Source organism: Mauremys mutica, chromosome 4 (genome assembly GCF_020497125.1).
Source record: "Mauremys mutica isolate MM-2020 ecotype Southern chromosome 4, ASM2049712v1, whole genome shotgun sequence".
NCBI classification, from domain to species: Eukaryota; Metazoa; Chordata; order Testudines; family Geoemydidae; genus Mauremys; species Mauremys mutica.
The window spans coordinates 151,037,144-151,058,915 of record NC_059075.1 but is presented as its reverse complement, the minus strand read 5'-3'; the positions used below and the strand labels follow the sequence as shown (position 1 = coordinate 151,058,915).

The 21,772-nt window shown below is 53.7% G+C and overlaps 1 protein-coding gene across 1 annotated transcript; it reads left to right on the top strand.

Annotated features, from left to right (window-relative positions):
• The first annotated feature begins 1,255 nt into the window (after positions 1-1,255).
• Positions 1,256-19,779, top strand: LOC123369121 (integrin alpha-D-like). Its single transcript, XM_045014482.1, has 15 exons — positions 1,256-1,500; positions 8,723-8,837; positions 8,978-9,081; positions 9,304-9,368; positions 10,075-10,189; positions 10,638-10,768; positions 11,021-11,166; positions 11,596-11,749; positions 14,566-14,716; positions 15,081-15,154; positions 15,521-15,650; positions 15,806-15,954; positions 18,577-18,717; positions 19,017-19,223; positions 19,645-19,779. The coding sequence occupies exons 1-15, from the start codon at positions 1,464-1,466 to the stop codon at positions 19,777-19,779; spliced, it is 1,854 nt and encodes a 617-aa protein (XP_044870417.1). The 5' UTR covers positions 1,256-1,463.
• Positions 19,780-21,772: the final 1,993 nt, after the last annotated feature.

Below are 21,772 nucleotides of genomic sequence, written 5' to 3'. Positions count from 1 at the left end.
TGGCCACACTGCAGCGCTGGCCCTGCACAGCTGGACGACCAGCGCTGCAAACTACCAGCGCTGCAACTCGCCAGTGTAGCCATACCCTAAGTAGACAGAGGAAGGCTTTTTATCCTTAGCTGGGGAAAACTGAGCCCCAAAGAGATTCAGTAACTTGTGCAATCTCATACAGGGAGTCTGTAGCAGAGCCAGGAGCAGGACCTAGGTTCCTGAGCAGGGCTGCCTGGGGGCGGAGGGGGGCAAGTGGGGCAATTTGCTCCAGGCCCCGGGCTCCACAGGGGCCCCCATGACAATATAGTATTCTATAGTATCGCAACTTTTTTATGGAAGCCCCCCCCCCAATTGCTTTGCCCCAGACCCCTGAATCCTCTGGGCGGCCCTGTTCCTGAGTCCAGTTTAATTCCTGAACCACAAGCCCAGCCTGTCTCTGTAGTGGGCTCGCTGGTCTGTCAAATTTAATTGAGACACATGCAACAGAAATATGCAGCCTACAGTGGTCAGTAGGGGGTGATGCCGTTTTTATAGGGGTATCAGGAAACACCATATAGGATTCTAGTGCAGGAAGAAAATTCTATGTTGCTCTAGGATGGACCCCAAAACGCCCACAGAATAGTGACCCTTCCCCATTCAGGCTGGCAGGATCTGTGTCCTGCTCTTCAGACACCATGTGCCCAGGTTTGGGTTGTATCTTTGACGGACGCTCTGAGACAATGTAGACAGCCCCATGCACAGGAAAAGATGGGTTTGAATAGTGCCTGAGCTAGATGTTTTCCCTGCACATTTCCTGCTTTGGGGGATTTCCCCCAATACTGTGTCCCACCCCAAAGGTGGCTGAACGAGCTACAGGTGAGGGATCCCTGTACAAATGCTCAGCCTGGAAAGCACATTGTTGTTGTTGTTGTTGTTGTTGTTGTTGTGCGGGTTTAGGGGCACTAGGAAATGCATGCGGGTCCCATTGTGTGTTTTTTGAATGGGGAACAGGGTCCTTGCTCTGTGTGTGGTTTTTCCACTTCCCCTTCTGCCGTGGCTGGTGCTGAATCACATGTCACAGTATTTTCACCAAGAATTAAAATTAGAGGGGTGTTTCAATTTACAAAGGATGGGGATGGAAAATGACTAAATTAACAACACCGCATATAATGCATTGACTACGGATGGGGGTGGGGCAGGCCATGGGTTTGTTCAGGGTGTATGTGGTTGGTCTTTTTTATCTGCTTTTTCATCTGTCTCCACGTAGCTGCCTACATATCTGACTAGCTGGGTGTCTCGGTGTAGTTGACTTTTTGTTTTCTCCATTCTGCTCCCTCCCTATAACATCCCTGAGTCCCCTCTCCACCCCCATCAGTGTTTCCTCTCTTTTCAGGTATCACTTCTCTTTCCTCCGCATTCTGTTGCCTCCTCTCCAGGCAGCGTCCTTGAACCTCTCACTCCCTGCTCCACACACACCCCTCATCCAGCACAGGATGGACCCCCTGCCTCTGCTCCTCTACCTGTGCGCAGGTAAGTGCCAGCCAGAGGGACTGGGAAATGCTGGGCTCCTCCACATGGGTGCCCAGCGAGTACCCCTCTGGCAGGGGGATGGGAGCAGCTGGATGGTCAGGACTCCTGGGTCCTATTTCTGGCTGGCTCTGGGGGAGGGGGTGGAATGGGGTATGGTGGGTTACAACGGGGCACCTGTGCACCAGGACTCCTCCTGGGTTCTCTCCCCAGATCTGGGAGGGGAATGGGGCTCTTGTGGCTTAGAGGAGGGATGCGGGGGGCTGATAATCAGGACTCCTGGGTTTGGTTCCTTCTGTGTTCTATTCCCCCAGGCTCTCTGGGATGGGAGAAGGTCACAGATGTGACTTCCCTTCTCTGTGGGGCATGTGTGCCTGGTAGGATGTCGGGGGAGGGTCCGGCAGGTGTGATGTGGATGCAGTGTTTGCAATTGCTCAGTCCTGCTGTAAAACCATAGCCGCTTCCCCCTGCTTCAATGCTACATCTCTTTTGTCTGGGAGGCCTGGACCCATCAGGAAATGAAGAGGGGCTGACTTTGGGGTGGGAGGGGGAAGGGCTGGGCCGGGGAAGGGGGGACAGACTGGAAGATTGGGTCTGAAAAGGGATGAAGGGAAGAATGGGGGAGGCCACCTCAGCTCCTCACCCACCCTCAGCTCCTTTGTCCCCAAGCCCCACCCACCCAGCTCCACAATTCTGCACCCCGCTTTGCCCCATATTTCCTCCTCCTACAGCTCTGGGGGAGGGGCCTTTACTACCTCCCAGGCCTGGAGGGGGCAGCTCCCAAGTGATTCTTGGGGAGAGATGGCCACGGTGTGCGTCAGGGATTCACTGTTGCCACTGATGGGCTGTTTGGTGTTTCTTTTATGACATGAGTTTCATGGGTCTCAGCTCTGGCTCCCCCGGCACAAGCTTACCAGGCGACCCTGCATTAACTGATAGACTCGGCAGAGAAACCGAGAACTGCCTGGGCCAAGGAGCTCCCAGGGAGATGCTGCAGCCAATCCTTGGGTGCATAAGAAGGGGAAACTCGAGTAGGAGCAGAGAGGTTATTTTACCTCTGTATTTGCCAGTGGTGCAAGTGCTGCTGGACTCCTGGGGCCAGTTCTGGTTCCCACAGTTGAAGAAGGAGGTTGATAAATTGGAGAGGGCTCGGAGAACAGCCATGGGAATGATCAAGGCATTAGAAAACCTGCCTGATAGATTGAGCTCCTTGAATCTATCACTATGTAGATTAACAAAGCGATGGCCAAGGGGTGGTGATCTCAGTCTATAAGTACCTGCGTGGGGAACAAATATTGAATAGTGGGCTCTTCCGTCTAGCAGAGGAAGGTCTAACATGAGCCAATGGCTGGCAGCTGAAGCTAGGTAAATTCAGACTGGAAATGAGGTGTAACATTTCTAACACTGAGAATAATTAACCACTGGAACAATTTACCAGGGGTCATGGTGGATTCCCTGTCACGGGCAATTTTATATTAAGATTGGATCTTTTTCTAAATGTTCCAGTCTAGTTCAACCAGGGATTAATTCAGAGAAGCTCTCTGGCTTGAGTTACACAGGAAGTCAGGCTAGATGAACATAGCGGTTCCTTCTGGCGTTCTACTCTGTGAAGGCTGATCTGCCCCTGTGACCTTACAGAAACTCCCCCTTCCCCCGTGAATCTGGGTCAGCAAGAGAGAAATCAAGGGCTTCATTCACCAGTGCTAAGCCCACTCCTTATATTTATTCTTCACGTGAAAGTTTCTGCTGCTATGCAAATGAATGCATGGAACGATTTGCATAAAATGGCCATCCAGAGCTAGACACAAGGGAAACTTGAATGAGCAGGTGGGTAGGGGCTCATTGTCACGACTCCTGGGTTCTAGCCCCAGCTCTGGGAGGGGAGTGGGGTCTTGCGCTCACTCTCAGAAAGGTTTTGCAATGAACTTGCTGAGGCTACAGCTAATGATGAGAGGGTAATTAAGACTATTACCGTAGTGTGGTCAGGACATTCCAGATCAACTCCACATTTTCAGTGTGTCAGGGCTGGTGCAACCCATTAGGTGACCTAGGTGGTCACCCAGGGCACTAACATTTGGGGGGCATCAACTGCGGCGGCTGGATCTTCGGCCGCCCCAGTCATCGGAGGTATTTCGGGGGCGGGACCTTCCGCCGCCTAGGGCACCAAAAAAGCTGGTGGCGTTCCTGGGTGGCGTATTGTTTAGAGGAAATAGAACAGTAGCGCCGAAGTTGTTACAAGCTGACATGCTCACAAGAGGACATGAAGGACACTTGGACCTGGAGAAATGTCAATGCAGAACCGGAGAGACACTGTACTGGCCACAAATGAGCAATGAGCTAGCGAAATTGTTAAAATGTGTGAAACAGGCCACCAATGCCAACCTAAACAGCGTAAAAGAGGCTATGTTAGTCAGCAATGAACAGTTAAGGGCCTGATATAAAGTTGGTGTGGATCTATTTGCATACGCAGGTAAGGTCTCTGTTTTGACACTGGATTATAATTCTCATTCTCTGGAGGTTGTTTTATTAGCAAATACTACATGAGAAACCATGGTTTAATGCTCATGAAATCCATATTTTGCAGGCATGGAATCCCTGAAGTTATTTGCCCAGCACTGAGATGCAGCCACCTATGGGGTGGGGCCTGGGGGCTCTTTGTACAGGGATTCCCTCACCCGGCACTGAGATGTGGCCACTTGTTGGGTGTCTCAGGGAGGGGATGGGGGGGAGGTGTGATTCTCCCTCTCCATGGGGCTTGGTAAGATGTGGGCTTGGGCTGCGGTTTGTGGGCAGGAAGTGGACATGGTTGGCATGGTCCTGCTGTAAAGCTGTCACAGCTTCTTCCTGATTCAAAGTCACATCTCCGCTGTCTGTGAAGCTGGGACCTCTCAGGGCACGGGGGAGGTTACACGTTGTGGGGTCTGAGGAAAAGTATGACAGATCTGAGGCTGGAATTGGGGAGTTTGAGGCACATTGGGAGACGGGTCCGAAAAAGGGATGAAGGAAAGATTGGGGGAGCCTGCCCCTGCCCTCTCAGCACCCCCTTTGTCCAGCCAGCCCCACAATTTTCCAACCTCACCCTCCAGCCCCACAATTCTATAACCCACCTTGCCCCACATCTGCTCCTTCTGCAAATCTGGAGGGTCTTTACCGCCTCCCAGCCTGGAGGAGGCCGCTCCAAGGGGACCCTCCATCCCAGGTCTGGGCTTGCAGGGATGGAGAGAGGAGAAGGGCCAGGGCAGAGGAGAGCAGAGCCACCATGAGAGGTTATTACATTCCCTACTGCTCTCCCACAATTCCTCTCAGCCCTGCTTGCCCCCTGATTGGCTACCCTTCCCCAGGAGGTTAAAGATCAGAGAGGGATTTCCCCACTCTCCCACTTCTCCCAGCCAGTCCCACGGGCGGAGGTGGGGAGTTAGTTAGCTACCCAATGCATTAGGGATTCAGTATTGCCATCCACTGCCTGTTTCTTGTGTGACATGAGTTTGGTGGGTCTCAGCTTCGGTTCCCACAACACAAATTTTACCAATGTGATGCTGTGGCCAAAAGGGCTATTGAGATCCCTGTATGCATGAACAGGGGAATCTCAAGCAGGAATTGAGAGGTTACAGTAGAACATCAGAGTTACAAACTGATCAGTTAACCACACACTTCATTTGAACCACAAGTACGCACCCAGGCAGCAGCAGAGATAAAAAAATCAGCAGTACGGTGCTGTGCTAAAAGTAAACTTCTAAAAATATAAAGAGGAAGCTGCATTTTTCTTCTGCATAGTAAAGTTTCAAAGTTATACTAAGTCAATGTTCAGTTGTAAACTTTTGAAAGAACAACTATGATGTTTTGTTTGAGTTACGAACATTTCAGAGTTACGAACAACCTCCATTCCCGGGGTGTTCATAACTCTGAGGTTCTATTGCATTTTACCTCTGTATTTGGCTCTGCTGCAACAGCTGCTGCAATAGTGAGTCCAGTTCTGGTAACCACAGTTCATGAAGGATGTTGATAAATTGGAGAGGGGTCAGAGAAGAACCACAAGATTAAGGAAAGTGTTGCCGGCTCAAACGGCCCGAGGAGGAGCAACAGCGGGGGTTCGTTGCCAGGTGTGTGTCGCACTAATTAACACACCAGGGTGGAGAAGCAAACCAAGTTTATTTGAGCCCAAATAAGGTGCCAGGGAGAAAAAGCATTCTCAAATCCTGCACACCCGCGCGCAGGCGGGGTCCCAGCCTTTATACCCTAAGCTGTTTGTGTAAGCCTTTGTTTGGTTTTCCCCCTCACCCCTCCCTTCCCAACAGCAGTTACTTTAAACATTACATTTCAGCATGTTAGAAAAGTTCCCATTCGCATATTTATCTATGGCCTTCACAGCACAGACACATGCAGATTTTCCTCCCCCTTCTCCCCCTCCTCCCCGCCGCTTTTGCTGTTTCAAACTGTCCTGCAGCTGTAAGCTAAGACAGCTGACAGTTACACATTTTGCTTGCTGTTTGTTTAGCATCTTAGGCTGGTTAAAGTTCACAGCATGGAAGAACTTTGGTTCACTCAGGCCCAAAGTCACAACTTTGGTTTATTTAGGCCTAGGGACGCCAACAATTGGATTGGAAAATCTGCACAAGGAGCTCAATCTAGTTAAGGGGTGGCTTGACCCAAGTCTATGAGTACTTATGAGGAGGACAAATATTTAATAATGGTCTCTTCAATCTAGCAGATAAAGGGCTAACACGATCCAATGGCTGAAAGTTGATGCTAGACAAACAAAGGCCGTGTCTACACTAGTGAGCGTACATCAGCACAGCCGTACCAATGCAGCTGCACCGATGTAAGATCACTTGTGTAGCTACTCTATACCTACAGGGACGAGCTCTCCGGTCAATGTAATTAAACAACCTCAATGAGTGGTGGTTGTTCTGTCGGTGGGAGAAGCTCTTCTGACGACATAGCGTTCTGCACATTGCCACTTGTGCCAGAAAAACTTATGTCACTCAGGAGGGTGGTTTTTTCACACCCCTGAGTGACATAAGTTTTGCCACCGTAAGTGGTAGTGCGGACCTGGCCTGTGACTGCAAATAAAGCCAACATTTTTAACAGGAAGCTGTGACAAAGTTCCTCCTCTACTTTGGTGGGTCCTGCACTTATTGGCAGATTTGCTCACCTCAGTGATCTTCCTCACAGTCTGGGTCAACTCCTCCTGTGTCTGATCAGGAGTTGGGAGGTTTGGGGGGAACCCGGGCCCGCCCTCTACTCCAGGTTCCAGCCCAGGGCCCTGTGGATTACAGCTGTCTATAGTGCCTCCTGTAACAGCTGCATGACAGCTACAACTCCCTGGACTACTTCCCCATGGCCTCCACCAAACACCTTCTTTATCCTCACCACAGGATCTTCCTCCTGGTGTCTGATAACACTTGTACTCCTTAGTCCTCCAGCAGCACACCCTCTCATTCTCAGCTCCTTGTGCCTCTTGCTCCCAGCTCCTCACATGCACTTCCTCTCCTCTGGCTCCCCCCTCCCTGACTGGAGTGAGCTTTTTAAACCCAGGTGCCCTGATTAGCCTGCCTTGATTGGCTGCAGGTGATCTAATCAGCCTCTCTGCCTTAATTGGTCTAGCAGGTTCCTGATTACTCTAGTGCAGCCCCTGCTCTGGTCACTCAGGGAACAGAAAACTACTCATCCAGTGACCAGTGTTTTTGTCCTCTACCAGACTCCTGTACCCCACTGGTTTGGGTCTGTCACAAAGCGTAATTCACCACTGGCACAGTTTGCCAAGAGTTGTGGTGGATTCTCCATCACTGGAAATTTTAAATCATGACTGGACATTTTTCTGAAAGATCTGCCATAGTTCAATCAGGAATTAATACAGGGAAGTTCTCTGGCCTGTGTTAACCAGGAGGTCAGACTAGTTGATCACAATGGTCCCTCCTGGCCTTGGTATCTTTGAGTCCATGAAGTCTGATCTGCCCCTTCTCCCCCTACAGGAAGTGCACCCGCTACGGATCAGCGTCAGGAAAGCTGATGGAGATAAATCTAGGGCAGGGGTGGCCAACCTGTGTCTCCGGAGCCACATGTGGCTCTTCAGAAATTAATATGCAGCAACTTGTATAGGCACCAACTCCGGGGCTGGAGCTACAGGTGCCAAACTTACAATGTGCCGGGGGGTGCTCACTGCTCAACCCCTGGCTCTGCCACAGTCCCTGCCCCCTCCCCTGAGCCTGCTGTGCCCTCGTTCCCCCTCCCCGTCCCCCTAGAGCCTCCTGCATGCCACGAAACAGCTGATTGGGAGGTGCTGGGTGGGAGAGGGAAACACTGATCGGTGTGGCTGCCGGTTGGTGGGAGGTGCTGGGAGTGGGCAGGGGACAGGGGCGGCTCTAGGTTTTTGGCCGCCCCAAGCAGTCATGCCCGGGAGGCGCCCCCGAGCCGCGGGAGCAGCGGACCTCCTGCGGGCATGACTGCAGAGGGTCCACTGGTCGCGCGGCTCGGCTGGACCTCCCGCAGCTGCGGGCGGTTCGCAGGTCCAGCGGCTCCGGTTGAGCTGCCGCAGGCATGCCCGCGGGAGGTCCAGCCGAGCCGCGGGACCAGCGAACCGTCCGCAGTCATGCCTGCGGGAGGTCCACTGGAGCTGCCGGCCGAGCGTCCCCTCCGCAGTCATGCCTGCGGCAGGTCCGCTGCTCCCGGGGCTCCGGTGGACCTCCCGCAGGCATGACTGTGGCAGGTCCGCCGGCCCAGCCTGCCGCCCCCCCGGGAAAGGGCCGCCCCAGGCAGGTGCTTGCCCCGCTGGGCTCTGGAGCCGGCCCTGGCGGGGGAACTGATGTGGGGGTGCTGATGTATTACTGTGGCTCTTTGGCAATGTACATTGGTAAATTCTGGCTTCTTCTCCGGCTCAGGTTGGCCACCCCTGATCTAGGGCTTCATTCACAAATGCTAGCTCCACTCATATTTATTTTTAAGTGGGAGTGTCTGGCACTATGCAAATGAATGTGGGGAATGATTTGCATAATACAGCCCTTGAGGGCTAGGGAGCAGGTGGTGAGGAGCTGGGAGTCAGGACGCCTGGGTTCTATCCCTGGACTTGGGAGAGAAGTGGGATTTATAGAGTTAGAGCGGGCGAGGTGTGTGTGTGTGTGTGTGTGAAATTCAGTCTTGTAGCCAGAAAGAGCCGGCCCCTCAGCCCCAACCACTGGCCCATTCTCCATAGGGGAAGCGCTAACTGGTGACTGTTTAACCCCTGCAGTGCTGGCACCGAGCCGTGGATTCAGCGTGGATGTGGAGGGACCCATCACCTTCCATGAGGCAGCAGCAGGGTTCGGGCAGAGCGTGGTACAGTTCGGGAATGCCAGTGCTGGGGGGTAAGGGCCAAACGTGGGCTCAGGGGCCCACATGACTTGTGCCCAATGCTGAGGGCCTTGTCTGGCTGGGCTGCCCCTCGTAGGACCCACTCCCCTGGGTGTGATGGGGCATCCCTGACCCCTCTCCTCCCTCCCCGCAGGCTGATCGTTGGGGCCCCGCTGCAGATGGGAGACGTGAATGAAACTGGCAAAGTCTACAAGTGCGACCCGGGCTCCAGACGCTGCCAGGAGATCCCCATCCAGAGTAGGAGCACCCTGGGCTGTGGGGCGCTGCAATAGGATTGGGGTGGGAGACAGGACTCCTGGGCTCTGTCCCAATCTGTGGGATGGAGTGGAGTCCAGTGGGGAGGGGTCTAGTGGTTATAGAGGGGGGAGCTGGGAACCAGGAATCCTTGGTTCTGTCCTCTGGTCTGGGACGGGAATGGAGTTTATTTGCTCACCCTGGTCTGCATCTCTCCCCTGTCAGGGCCCCCCGATGCCATGAACATGTCCCTTGGTTTGTCTCTGGCTGCCCGAGGTTCCCAGTTCCTGGTAGGTACCACACCCAGGGGAGATGGGTGCTGGGACTCGGGTCTGACATTTGCTCCCTCATCATTCCAAGGGACAGCTCCCCCCACAAATCCCACTACTCATGGATGGTAGTAACTGGGCCGTGTCAGCGTGACTGGAGCAATGGTGCAGAGGAGACAACTGGGTGACGTCACTATACGATAACTGCAAAGGCTGTTGGTAACTCCTGTAACTGGAGGGGGGGCACAAGGATGCAGTGGGGAATGGTGGTAGCCAGGTATCCTCACTTTGGCAACAGTGACTGTGAGATGATGTTGTGAGGGATGGAGGCAACTGGCTGATGTTGCCATGGTGACAGTGACTGGAAGGAAGCAGGAAGCTGACGTAGCAGGAAGCATTGTAACTGGGCTGTCGCCATGATGACAATGACTGTGCATGAACATAGCAGGGAGGGTGGCAACCGGGTGACATTGACATGGCAACAGTGACTGGATGCTGCCATAGCAGGGAGGATGGGAACCAGGTGATGCCCCCGTGTGATATTCCATCTCCCCTCTGGGAGTTCGGTGCTGGGTCCTGGGGTCCTGTCTGCCCCAAGGGGGTCCCCTGCCCTGGCAGGGCCTTTCTCTGCATATCCATGTGTGGAGCAGACCCCTGGCCTTCTTCCCCACCCTCAGTGCTCTGTTCAGAGAGGCACCTACTGACCCTGTACCTTCTTGTGCCCCAGGCTTGTGGCCCCACGGTGCACCGGGCCTGCGGGGAGAACATGTACGTCAATGGCTACTGCTTCCTTCTGGACCAGAGCCTCCGGCAGCTCCGGCACATCCCAGACACCCATCCAGGTGAGGGGTGACACAGGGGTGTGGGGGGGGACCTACACTCTGGGGTCACGGGTGGGTACAAGGGCCATGGGAAGGTGGAGGGGAGATGGGCCAATGAGTCTGATATGGGGTGGGATAGCAGGCTAGATGGGCCCATTGGTTTCATTCAGGATGTCAGTAGGAGCTGGGAGTCAAGACTCCTGGGTTCTGTCCCAGCTCTGGGAGGTGGGTGAGGTGTATTTTTTCCATCCCAGTGTATGTCATGCTCTACTCTCAGGACCCCTCAATAGCAGGAATGGGATGATATTGCGACAGAGGGGCCCTTTGGTCTGATCCGGGGTTGCAGGGAGGGGGCAGGATATCGGGTTAGATGAACCCATTGGTCTGGTCTAGCTCTTTCTATTGAGTTTTCTCCATGTTTGTGGAGTTGAGTCAGGAGTCGGACATATTTCTTTCCTATCCCCACCAGAGTGTCCCAAATATGTCACAGACATAGCACTCCTCGTTGATGGCTCAGGCAGCATTGCACGTGAGGATTTTCCAAAGATGAAGAGGTTTGTCTCTGAGATCATGAAGCATTTCCGATACACCGACACGCAGGTAATGGGCAGAGGCTGAACCCTGACTACTTACCCTGCCCCTTGCAGTCAGTGCTGACCCCAGTGTGGCACTAGGGGGCGCAGTGCTGCAGGGAGCAGAAATAGATTTTGCATCCAAAACCAGGAAAAAATTCCCACATAACCAGCTACATCCCGACCGCCTGCCCCAGACCTTAACTGAGTCTGATACCTACTCTTCTAACCTTCCACCCCGGTATTGTTTTTCTCTCTTCTCCCCTGCCTCCTTCTGTAGTTTGCCCTCATGCAGTACTCAAACGAATTTAGAGAGCACTTCGACTTCTCACAGTACAGGAGGAGTCGCGACCCTGATCAACTTCTCCAGGGGGTTGAGCAGCTTCATGGAACGACGTACACGGCCAGCGCCATCCAGGAAGTGGTGTAGGTGTTGCCCTCCTCCCAGTGCTGACTCCACAGGGAATGGGCTGCAAGGACATGCAAGCTAAGGGACAGGGACTCAGAACTCCTGGGTTCTATCCCCAGCCGTGGGAGGGAACTAGTAGTTACAGCAGGTCACATCAGTACTCTTGGTCTCTGTCCCCAACTCTGGGAGGGAAGTGGGCACTAGTAGGTTAGAGCAGGGTGGGGATGATGGGAGCAAGGACTCCACTGCAAACTCTGAGCCTCTGATGCTGTGTGACTTTAAGCAAGGAATGGCCCCTCCCTGTGCCTCAGTTTCCCCTTCAGTAAAATGGGGACACGACAGTGACCTCCTTCGTAAAGCACTTTGAGATCTGCAATGCCAAAGCAGTGGACGAGCACTAGGTGCTGTTATGTATCAATAACCCTTCCACCACCACTCTTTTCCAGGCGGAAGCTGTTCACCTCTGGGAGAGGCGCTCGGGATGAGGCCACCAAGGTTCTCATTGTGATCACAGATGGGAAGAAATACAATGATCCGCTTTCTTATTCAGCCACCATCCCCGAGGCTGAGAGAGCTGGAATCATCCGTTACGCCATCGGGGTGAGCCATGGCTGTGCGGAGAACTAGTATGGATCTGAGCCCATGTCCACATTCCCATGAGATAAGGAAGAAGAACTGGGTCAATGTGTGACATTATAGGAGAGCTGGAGCTCCTCTGTTGTTCAGGTTGAGCAGAGCTTTCTGGTTAAAGCTTGGGTTTTCTGCCTGCCCTACGGTCCATGTGCTGACTCAGATTGCCATGAAATTTGGAATTCCTTATGGGGACACAGGTTAGGATTAGTGGTCCAAATTTGGGGTCACTTGAACAAGGAGCTCCTGACATTCAGCCCCCCCAGTTAAACAGCAAAATCACCTGTTTCTAATAAAGTCTTTGCTGCACACACCTGGGGCTCAAACAACGACTCTGATCCTCCCCAAACTGGTGTCAGTCGCTTGATACTTATCTCCGTTAAACCCCTGAGCCAAAGAGATTGAAATGAGCATCAGCCTCAAGATAAAGGGCAAGTCTATGTGACAAACTTAAGTCAACTTAAGTTATGTTTTCACACAGCCACCACAGTAATTATATCATTTTTTCATGTCCACACTATCCTCCTCCTGTCACCAATGTGCGTCCTCACCAGGGGCACTTGTACCAATTTAACTGTCAGCGTGGGGCATGGTGGGGCACTGACAGCTGAATCCCCAGGGTCTGGGGCCAACAGCTGGTGCCCCCAGGCGATATAAGGAACGCAGTGCCCATACGGACACTGCACCGACCTGACTACATTGAACTAAGCACACTGGCCCTGGCGGACGTGGAGTTATGCAGTCCATGTGGTGGACAAGTTACATGGGTGGGAGCTACATTTCAGTGTAGCCGCTTACAGAGTTAGGTTGACATAAGCTGCCTTTCATCAACAAACTTGGGTTTAGAGTCATAGATTCCCAAGCCAGAAGGGACTTTTGTGATCATCTAGTCTGAGCTCCCATGTAGCACAGGCCAGAGAATTGTCCTACATAATCCCTGCTGGAACCAGAGCAGATCTTTTAGAAAACCAGCCACTAAAAATTGCCAGGGATGGAGAATCCACCGCAGCCCATGCTGAGCTGCTCTAATGGTTAATTCCCCTCACGGTTAAACCTGACACCTTCTTTCCAGTCTGAATGGGTGTAAATTCTGCTTCCAGCCACTGGACCTTATTTGACCTTTGTCTGCTGCTTACATAGGACCCAGCGACTGGGAGGTGCCTGACTCCACAGCTGAACCGACTGCACGCAACCCACCCAGACTAGCGCAGTGGTCCCACCCCTCCACTCCTTGCCCTGAGGCGTCCCCCAGAGACATTCCCCAAACTCACCCTTCACTACGCCCTGGAGATTGAGTTATCTAGGGCAGGGGTGGTCAAACTTTTTGGCCCAAGGGCCACATTGGGGTTGCAAAACAGTATGGAGGGCCAGGTAGGGAAGACTGTGCTCCCTCCCAAACAGCCTGCCCCCCACCCCTTATCCACCCCCTCCCACTTCCTGCCCCCTGACTGCCCCCCTAAGAACCTCCAAACCCATCCAACCCCTCTGCTCCTTGTCCCCAACCGACCCCCCTCCATCCACCCCCCCCACCCCCTGACCACCCCCTTCCAGGACCCCCTGCCCCTGACCGCCCCCTTCCAGGACCCTACCCTTATCCATCTTCCCCCCCCCCCCCAGCCCCTTTCGGAATGTGGCCCCACAAACATGGGCGGAGGACTCAACAGGAGCAGGGGCAGCCGCACAGCCAGAGAGAAGCGGCGATTTCCCCTTCAAAGGGCCGCTTCTCTCTGGCCGGCTGCGTGGCCTCCCAGTGCTCCCCCTGAGTCCTCCGCCTGCGTTCCCTGCGCTCCCGCCATCTGCACCGCCCGCCTGCATATGATTTCAGTGCAGCCAGTGTTGAGTTGCCCGAGTGCCCGGCCCTGGGTCCCCCTGTTGTTGGGGGGCCTTTGCCAGGGCACCCTGTGTTCACTTGTAAATCTGCCCCTGCCCCGCGCCGCCCTGCCCCGGAGCCAGCCAGGATGCCGCGCTGCCAGCACAGCAAGCTGAGGCTGCGGGGGAGGAAGGACAGCCGGGGAGGGGCCAGGGCCAGCTGGGAGCTCAGGGGCCGGGGCCAGCTGGGAGCTCAGGGGCTGGGCAGGATGGCCCCGCAGGCCAGATGTGGCTCGCGGTCCGTAATTTGCCCACCTCTGCCCTATCCACATCCCCGCCCTCTGACCACCACCCCGAACTCCTCTGCCCTCTATCCAACCCCCCCGTCCCCTGCCCCCTTACCACACTGCCTGGAGCACCGCTGGCTGGCGGCGCTACAGCCACGCAGCTGCCGCCACCGTGCAGCACAGAGACTGGGTCAGGCCGGGCTCCGCAGCTCACTGCCCCAGGAGCTCGCAGCCCCGCCGCCCAGAGCATTGCGCCAGCGGCAGAGCGAGCGAGCTGAGGCTGCGGGGGATGGGGGATAGCAAGGGAGGGGCCAAGGGTAAGCCTCCTGGGTCAGGAGCTCGGGGGCCGGGCAGGACAGTCCCGCGGGCCGGATGTGGCCCGCGGGCCGTACTTTGCCCACTCCTGATCTAGGGCCTCAGAGTGCTATCGCTCTCTATGGCAAGAAGACCCCAGTGCCCGCTGCTGATACAACCGACACAACTCAGTGCTGAAATGAGGCAGGCTTCATAACTCCAGGATGCAGTGACCCCTCACCCCCCACTCACCGGAATGGCACATGGTGCTGGCTGAGCCGTGTCTCCCTAGGGCCCAGCAGGGTTTGGGGAGAGGGAGGGTGTTGGTTCAGGGCTCCTGGCTCTGACTGACACTGATGCCCTGGTCTCCCCTGTACCTCCCTCTAATCTATGAAGGTCGGCGAGGCCTTCTCCAGCGATGCTGCCCAACAGGAGCTCCATGTGATCGCCTCTGAGCCCACTGACGAGCACGTCTTCCAGGTGGACAATTTTGACGCCCTCCAGGGCATCCGGAGCCAGCTGCAGGAGAAGATCTTCCCCATTGAAGGTACCAGAGCTGGGGAAGAGGCCGCACCGGCCCCTTGGACACTAGAAATGGGTTTTCAGGGCCGAGATGGGACGGGGAGCTGCTGGGAATCCAGAGCTCACATAGAAAATTTGGGGCCTTTCTTTCCTTATCCGACATGTATCTATTAATCTACCTCCATAAATGCCCCTGATGCTTTTCTCATCCAGCAGGGGACTGGCTGGCTCAAGGGGTTGAGGAATGGGTTATGGGGCCTTTTCTCTAAGGGGCCCTGGATCCAATCCAGCCTCGAGGTGGGGAGAAGGGCTGGCTCAGGGAATGGGACATGAGGCCTTTACCGTCTGTGATGGTCTCTCCCATGTCTGTCTGTCTGTCTCTGCCCCAGGCACCCAGTCCCAGAGCGGCAGCTCCTTCCAACTGGAGATGGCTCAGGAAGGATTCAGCTCCCTGCTGTCCCCTGTGAGTGATGCCTGGCCCCGGGGCATGTCCCACACTGCCGTGCGCTGGGGCCCTGACTGCGCTTTCAAGCTAAGAAGGAGCTGGTTGGCTTAGTGCTTGCAGGGGAGACAACCCTTTACTAGCCTAGAGTGCTGTGGGAGCAGTGCAGGGGGCACCCTCCCCTCCCCTCCCACTCAGGGCAGGCACTAGCAAGTGGTGTGGGGGCCCAGTAGGGGGTGATCACTCCCCTGGCTGTCAGCACCGACCCCAGGGTCCCAGCACGTTGCTAGGGGGCGCTGTGCTGCAGGTTCTGGCCTTGTCTAGTAAATACATTCTGCGCTGTCTGTTTCCTGTAATCAGTCCCCTTTGCTGTGTGTGTCGGTTTAGGACGGGCCTGTGCTGGGAGCGGTGGGAGCCTATGACTGGTCCGGTGGGATATACCTGTACGGGAGCGGCAGGAAGCCGAGCTTCATCAACATATCCACAACCTCCACTGACATGAATGATGCTTACCTCGGTAAGAACAAACCCACCGAGCTTCCCTTTCCTATTTAAACAACCCCTGTGCCCCACCCCAGAGGTGGCTGCATCTCAGTTCTGGGAAAGTTCTGTGCAGCACTGTTATACAGCTATTTCCCATCTTACCTCCCGACGTCCCTCTCTTCCTTTGAGGTTATTCGTCTCAGGTCATCACAGCCAATGGGCAGAGCAGCTATGTGGTCGGGGCCCCTCGCTACCAACATGCCGGCAAAGTCTTCCTGTTCAGCCAAGATACCAAGGGCGGGGAATGGACACCCAGATCGGAGGTGTTGGGAGAGCAGGTATGGGGAGCTTTACTGATAATATGGAGTGTGAGTGTGAAAGAGATAGGGCTGGAGGAAGCCTGTAAGATTTTGACATCGTGTAATATTTGTGTTTTGGCTTCAACTTCAGGAAAAATTCCGTCAAAGAACCTAAGGCAGGGGATAAACTTGACTGGTTTAGGGAATTGCACCGCAGCTGACATTCAGCATCTCTCCAATATCCCACTTCTGTTACCTTCACTTACAGTCTAGACAGAACTCATGAGACGGATACAGACAGAGGCCCGTATACACCAATGGACTTAGGCGTTGTGATGCTGCAGGGAGGCACCTACCCCTGCCAGCAATCCACGAAGGGGGGGAAGATAGGCTCTCTTCCACCTAGCCCACATATTGGGCCTCATCCAGTAGGCATGCTCAGAGCCACCAAGATCTTCACAAACCAGCCAGAGGAGAAGCTGGGGGTTAGAGTCCTCACCTAGGGCATGGACAACCCCTGGTTTGAGTCCCTGCTTTGTGTGATGAGGAAGAAAGCTTTAATCAGGGCTCTGCCATCTCTCAGGGAGTGCCCTGACCACGGGGCCAAAGGGTGGTGGTTGTGGTTTGCACACATTCTACAGCCCAACTGATATTTAATTAGTCAATTAAAGTGGAACAACTTTAACAAGAGAGACTGAGGGAGCCCACAGCTGAGGGGTTAGGGCACTGACCTAAGAAATAGCAGACCCCTGTTCAACTCCTTCTCCTCTGACCACAGTTATCAGATGGTGCCCAGCAGGTGGAGCAGCCCCTCTCTTCCCCCAGTTTGTGGATCATGCTGGGGTGTGGTGTGAAATGGGCAACTGGCTGCTTAGAGTAAGACAGCAGTGCACATTCCCTGCCCTTGAGTCAGCAACATAAGGAGCTTCTACTGCAAAAATTTAGGCACCAACTCAGGTTAGGCACCTATAGGGGTCAGCAGCAGCCAGACAGAGGTTTTGTGGATCACAATGGCACCTAAGTTTGGGGGTTAGGCACATAAGTCCCTTTGTGGATCTGGCCAGAGAGACTCAGACAAGGAAAATAACATTACTAGTGATATTAACACTGTCTGAAAAGGATCACACTACACTAACAAAGTGAATTTCTCTAAGCTCCAAATGCCTATACATTCCAGCTGAACAGAACTTATAACAGTGGCTCAGTCAGTGAATAAACTTTACTTGTGCTAGCACAACCTCTAAAAAGAATTGCATCACAACTAGCATTCAGCATCTCTCCAAGATCTAACTGCCTATACATTACAGTGATAGCGCCACCTGCTGTGCAGCAGGAGGGTGAGTCTAAGGATGGAATGAGCATTGGGACAGAATCCTTAGTCCCATAGGGTGAGAAGGGTCCCAGTGGGAGAAGAAGCAGGCGGTGACTAAATTGAAGGGGTGACTTATCTGCCTCTCCATATTGGCTCGTATTTTGTGGCAGCAACATAAGGAGCTTCTGCTGCAAAAACTTAGGCACTGTTGCTGGCACAGAGTGCCCGAGGACAGCAACAGTGGGGGTTCGTTGCCCGGTGTGCTTCGCTCCAATAAACACACCAAGGCGGAGAAGCAGACAAAGTTTATTTGAGATCTCAAAGCGGTGCCAGGAGACAGACACGTCTCAAATCAAGCACCCAGCTACAAGCAGCTTTTCTCTTTTTATACATAACTTTAGCTAAGCCTCTTCTATCCCCCCCACTCCTCCTCTCTCCCCACCTTTCATTCCCATGTAGCAGATACACTTTGCAGTAGCAATTACATTAAGCAGTTAAGTCATACTTGGTGGCAACCAATCTAGCTCATTAGTAACTCTTCTGTGAACCGTTATCTTGTCTTACTTTCTTTGATCTGTTATTTTGCCCCTTAGCCAGGAGCAAGCAGGCCTCATTATAGCAGGCCTCATTATTACCTTCTGGTACAGGTGTTGCAACTGATAACCATGCTCTGTTGCTGGCCTGTTAGGTTGATTAAAGTTCAAACATGGAAGCGCTTTGGTCAGACATGGAGTGACTTTAGTTCATTCAGGCCTAGTACAGGAAGGCTTTATTGACACTTACGGTTTTCCACCCTCCTGAGTTACCTAGGGTTATGCCTAATGACACCAACAGCACCAAGTCAGATTATGCACCTATAGGAGTCAGCAGCCGCCACGCAGAGGTTTTGTGGATCACAGTGTCAGCTAAGTCTGGGGGTTAGGCACATAAGTCCCTTTGTGGATCTGGGCCAGAGAAACTCGGGCAAGGAAAATAATATTCCTAGTTATATTAACAGTGTCTGAAAAGGATCACATTACACTAACAAAGTGAATTTCTCCAAGATCTAACTGCCTATACATTCCAGCTGAACAGAGCTTATAACAGTGACTCAGTCAGGGAATAAATTTTACTCGTGCTAGAACAACCTCTGAAAAGAATTGCACCACAACTAGCATTCAGCATCTCTCCAAGATCTAACTGCCTATACATTACAGTGATAGCGTCACCTGCTGTGCAGCGGGAGGGTGAGTCTAAGGATGGAATGAGTATTGGGACTGAATCCTTATCCCCATAGGGTGAGAAGGGTCCCAGTGGGAGAAGAAGGAGGAAGTGACTAAATTGAAGGGGTGACTTATCTGCCTCTCCAGATTGGCTCGTATTTTGGGGGTACACTGTGCGCTGTGGACCTCGACAGAGATGGGAACACGGACCTGGTTCTAATCGGAGCCCCCATGTACTATACACCTCTGAATGGAGGGAAGGTCTCTATCTGCCTGATTCACTGGTCGGTAAGAAAGATGATGGAGCCTGGGGGAAGATGGATGGCCTGGGGTTCTTCTTGCCTGCACTGCCATGGGGTTGTGATGCTGGGAAAATTAGCATGGCAGTAGCAGGTGTGGTGCTCCAGGATGGGGGGATCATTAGAGAATGCTATTCCTTGCCAGTCAGTGATGGCCCCGATGCCCCAGAGCGGCACCAAAGGCCGTTATGCTGCAGAGAGAGGGAAAAGGGGGTCAGTAGGGGGCACTCTCTGCTGGCTGTCAGTGCTGATCCTTTCCACATGTGTCTCTTTGGATGGGGCCTGCAGGGGACGATGAAGATCTGCAGCAAGACACTGCAAGGACAGACGGGGCAGGCATTCGGGCGCTTTGGGGCCAGCATGTCTGAAATCGGGGACATCAGCGGGGACGGACGGACGGACGTGGCCATCGGGGCCCCCATGGAGAACGAAAATCGCGGGGCCTTGTACATCTTCCATGGGGAAAAGGGAGGCCTCAGTCCCCATTACAGCCAGGTGAGCCCAGCTCCTGCACGGAGGAGTCACCACAGATCCTGAAAGAGACATCATGGGGCCCCACCGCCCCCTAGTGCCTATTAGCCTGTAGCAGCTGCTTTCCCTTCCCTCACCCTCTGCTGCCCCCTAGTGCCCATTATACAGTACAGCTGCCCATTCCCCACCCCCACCCTCTGCTGCCCCCTAGTGCCCATTATACAGTACAGCCGCCCCTTCCCCACCCCTCACCCTCTGCTGCCCCCTAGTGCCCATTATACAGCACAGCCGCCCCTTTCCCACCCCTCACCCTCTGCTGCCCCCTAGTGCCCATTATACAGTACAGCTGCTTCTTTCCCGCCCCTCACCCTCCGCTGCCCCCTAGTGCCCATTATACAGTACAGCTGCTTCTTACCCGCCCCTTACTGCTCTCTCTGCCCCACAGCGCATAGAGGGGTCGCTGTTCCCCAGCAGGCTGCACTACTTTGGCCAGGCCATCAGTGGCGGGACAGACCTGACGGGGGACGGACTCCCAGACATCGCGGTGGGAGCACAAGGGCAGGTCCTGCTGCTGAGGTGAGTTACTCTGTTGTTGCATTGCTCCACATTACAGTCTCAGGCCTTGTCTACACTACAGAGTTGTTTTGATAGAAGTTGTCAATGATCAAGAAGCGCTATAATTTCATCGCTATTCCATGTTCACACTATGCTCCTAGTGTCGGCAGAGCACGTCCACACTTGGTGCTCTAGGACTGAGAGTGAGAGCAGTGCACTGTGTGGGTATCTATTCTAGTATGCGACTCGCCACATACTGCAACTAGAAGTTATGGGAAGGCGGAGTGGATCACAGCACCTCATGTGTGCTAGCTCAATGTCCCATGATGCTTTATTTTCTGTCCCAGCATTCCATGGTCTTCTGACCACTTTTAACACCCCTTGTTGATTGTGTGCCCGCCATCTCTGTGTGAAAGGATGGATCCTGCAATGCTCTCTACTGTTGTGGTCACTGTTGTGAACACATCGCGGCTGGTCGTGGAGTATATCATGAGCACCCAATCTGAACAGGAATCAGTGTTGCCTGACCTGCTGCGTGCCATGGAAAGAAGCAACACCAGGTTACTTTTGGCATTCATGGAGCAGCTGAACAAGGTGGACCATCACTTTGGGGCTCAGGAAAGAAGCACTGAGTGGTGGGATCGCATCGTAATACAGATCTGGGTTGATGAGCAGTGGCTGCAGAACTTCCGGATGCAGAAAGCCACCTTCTTGGAACTGTGCGCAGAGCTTGCCCAAGCACTGTGGTGCAAGGACACCAAAATGAGAGCAGCCCTCTCAGTGGAGAAGCGCGTGGCGATTGCTGTGTGGAAACTGACGACGCCAGGCTGCTACCAGTCACTCGCGAATCAGTTTGGAGTCAGGAAGTCAGCCCTGGGTGCTGTGTTAACACAAGAGTGCAGGGTCATTAATCGCATCCTGCTATGAAGGACCATCACTCTTGGCCACGTGCGTGAAATAGTGGATGGCTTTGCGGATGTGGGATTCCCAAACTGCAGCAAGGTGCATATTCCAATTTTGGCCTCGGACCATCTTACAATGGAGTACATCAATAGAAAAGGGTACTTCTCCGTAGTATTGCAGGCACTTGTTGATCACTGTAGACATTTCACTGACATCAGCACGGGTGGTCCAGGAACGTGCATGATGCACGCATCTTGAAGAACACTCATCTGTACAGAAAGCTGCAAGCAGGGACTTCCTTTCCACACCAGAAGATTCTAGTGGGGAATGTTGAAATGCCCATAGTGATTCTGGGAGACCCTGCTTATCCCATGGCTCAGGAAGCCTTACTCGGGAAACCTGTACGGCAGCAAGGAGTGCTTCAACAATAGGCTGAGTAGATGTAGAATGACCCTGGAATGTGCTTTGGCAGATTAAAAGCATGCTGGCGATGCCGTTATGGCAGGTTAGATCTAAATGAGATGACCATTTCAATGGTCATAGCTGACTGCTGCACACTCCATAATCTTTGTGATGCTAAGGGTGAAAAGATTCCCCTGGGGTGGAGTGCTGAAGCAGATCAGCTGGCTGCTGATTTTGAGCAGCCGGCTGCTGATTTTGAGCAGCCTGGTACCAGGGCTATTAGAGGGGCACTATGAGGTGAGGGGGGGGGGAGCAATTTGAATCAGGGAGGCTTTGAGGCAAGATTTTGAGATTGCAAACCAGTAATGTGTATTTCTATACAGCAAGATGCCATGCTTCATTTAACTCAGTTATCGTATTTGGCCTCGCACTTGTGATTCCTCACTGGGATTTGTAGTAAGCCAATGATTAGAATGCATGTATACGTTACTAGCAGCAACAATCACTATGTGTAGGCATGGGCGGTTGGTGAACCGCAGGCTTGGGGAGGCTAGCCCCTGCCCAGCCTGCCCCATCTGCTCGGGCCCTACCCCTCCCATCTCCCACTTCCCCAACAGAGCCCCCCTCACCCCCGCAAGCCCTGGTCTGCCTGACTGTATCCAGTCCTGGAGCACCGGGTGGAGCCCCCCCAACCTCAGAGCACTGGATGGGTG

Bases quoted from the DNA above. Each gene is read 5' to 3' on its own strand.
- LOC123369121 (XM_045014482.1), top strand. From the start codon at position 1,464: ATGGACCCCCTGCCTCTGCTCCTCTACCTGTGCGCAG. The intron at 9,369-10,074 runs GTAGGTACCACA...CTTGTGCCCCAG, and splicing joins CCCGAGGTTCCCAGTTCCTG to GCTTGTGGCCCCACGGTGCA. The intron at 10,190-10,637 runs GTGAGGGGTGAC...TATCCCCACCAG, and splicing joins CATCCCAGACACCCATCCAG to AGTGTCCCAAATATGTCACA.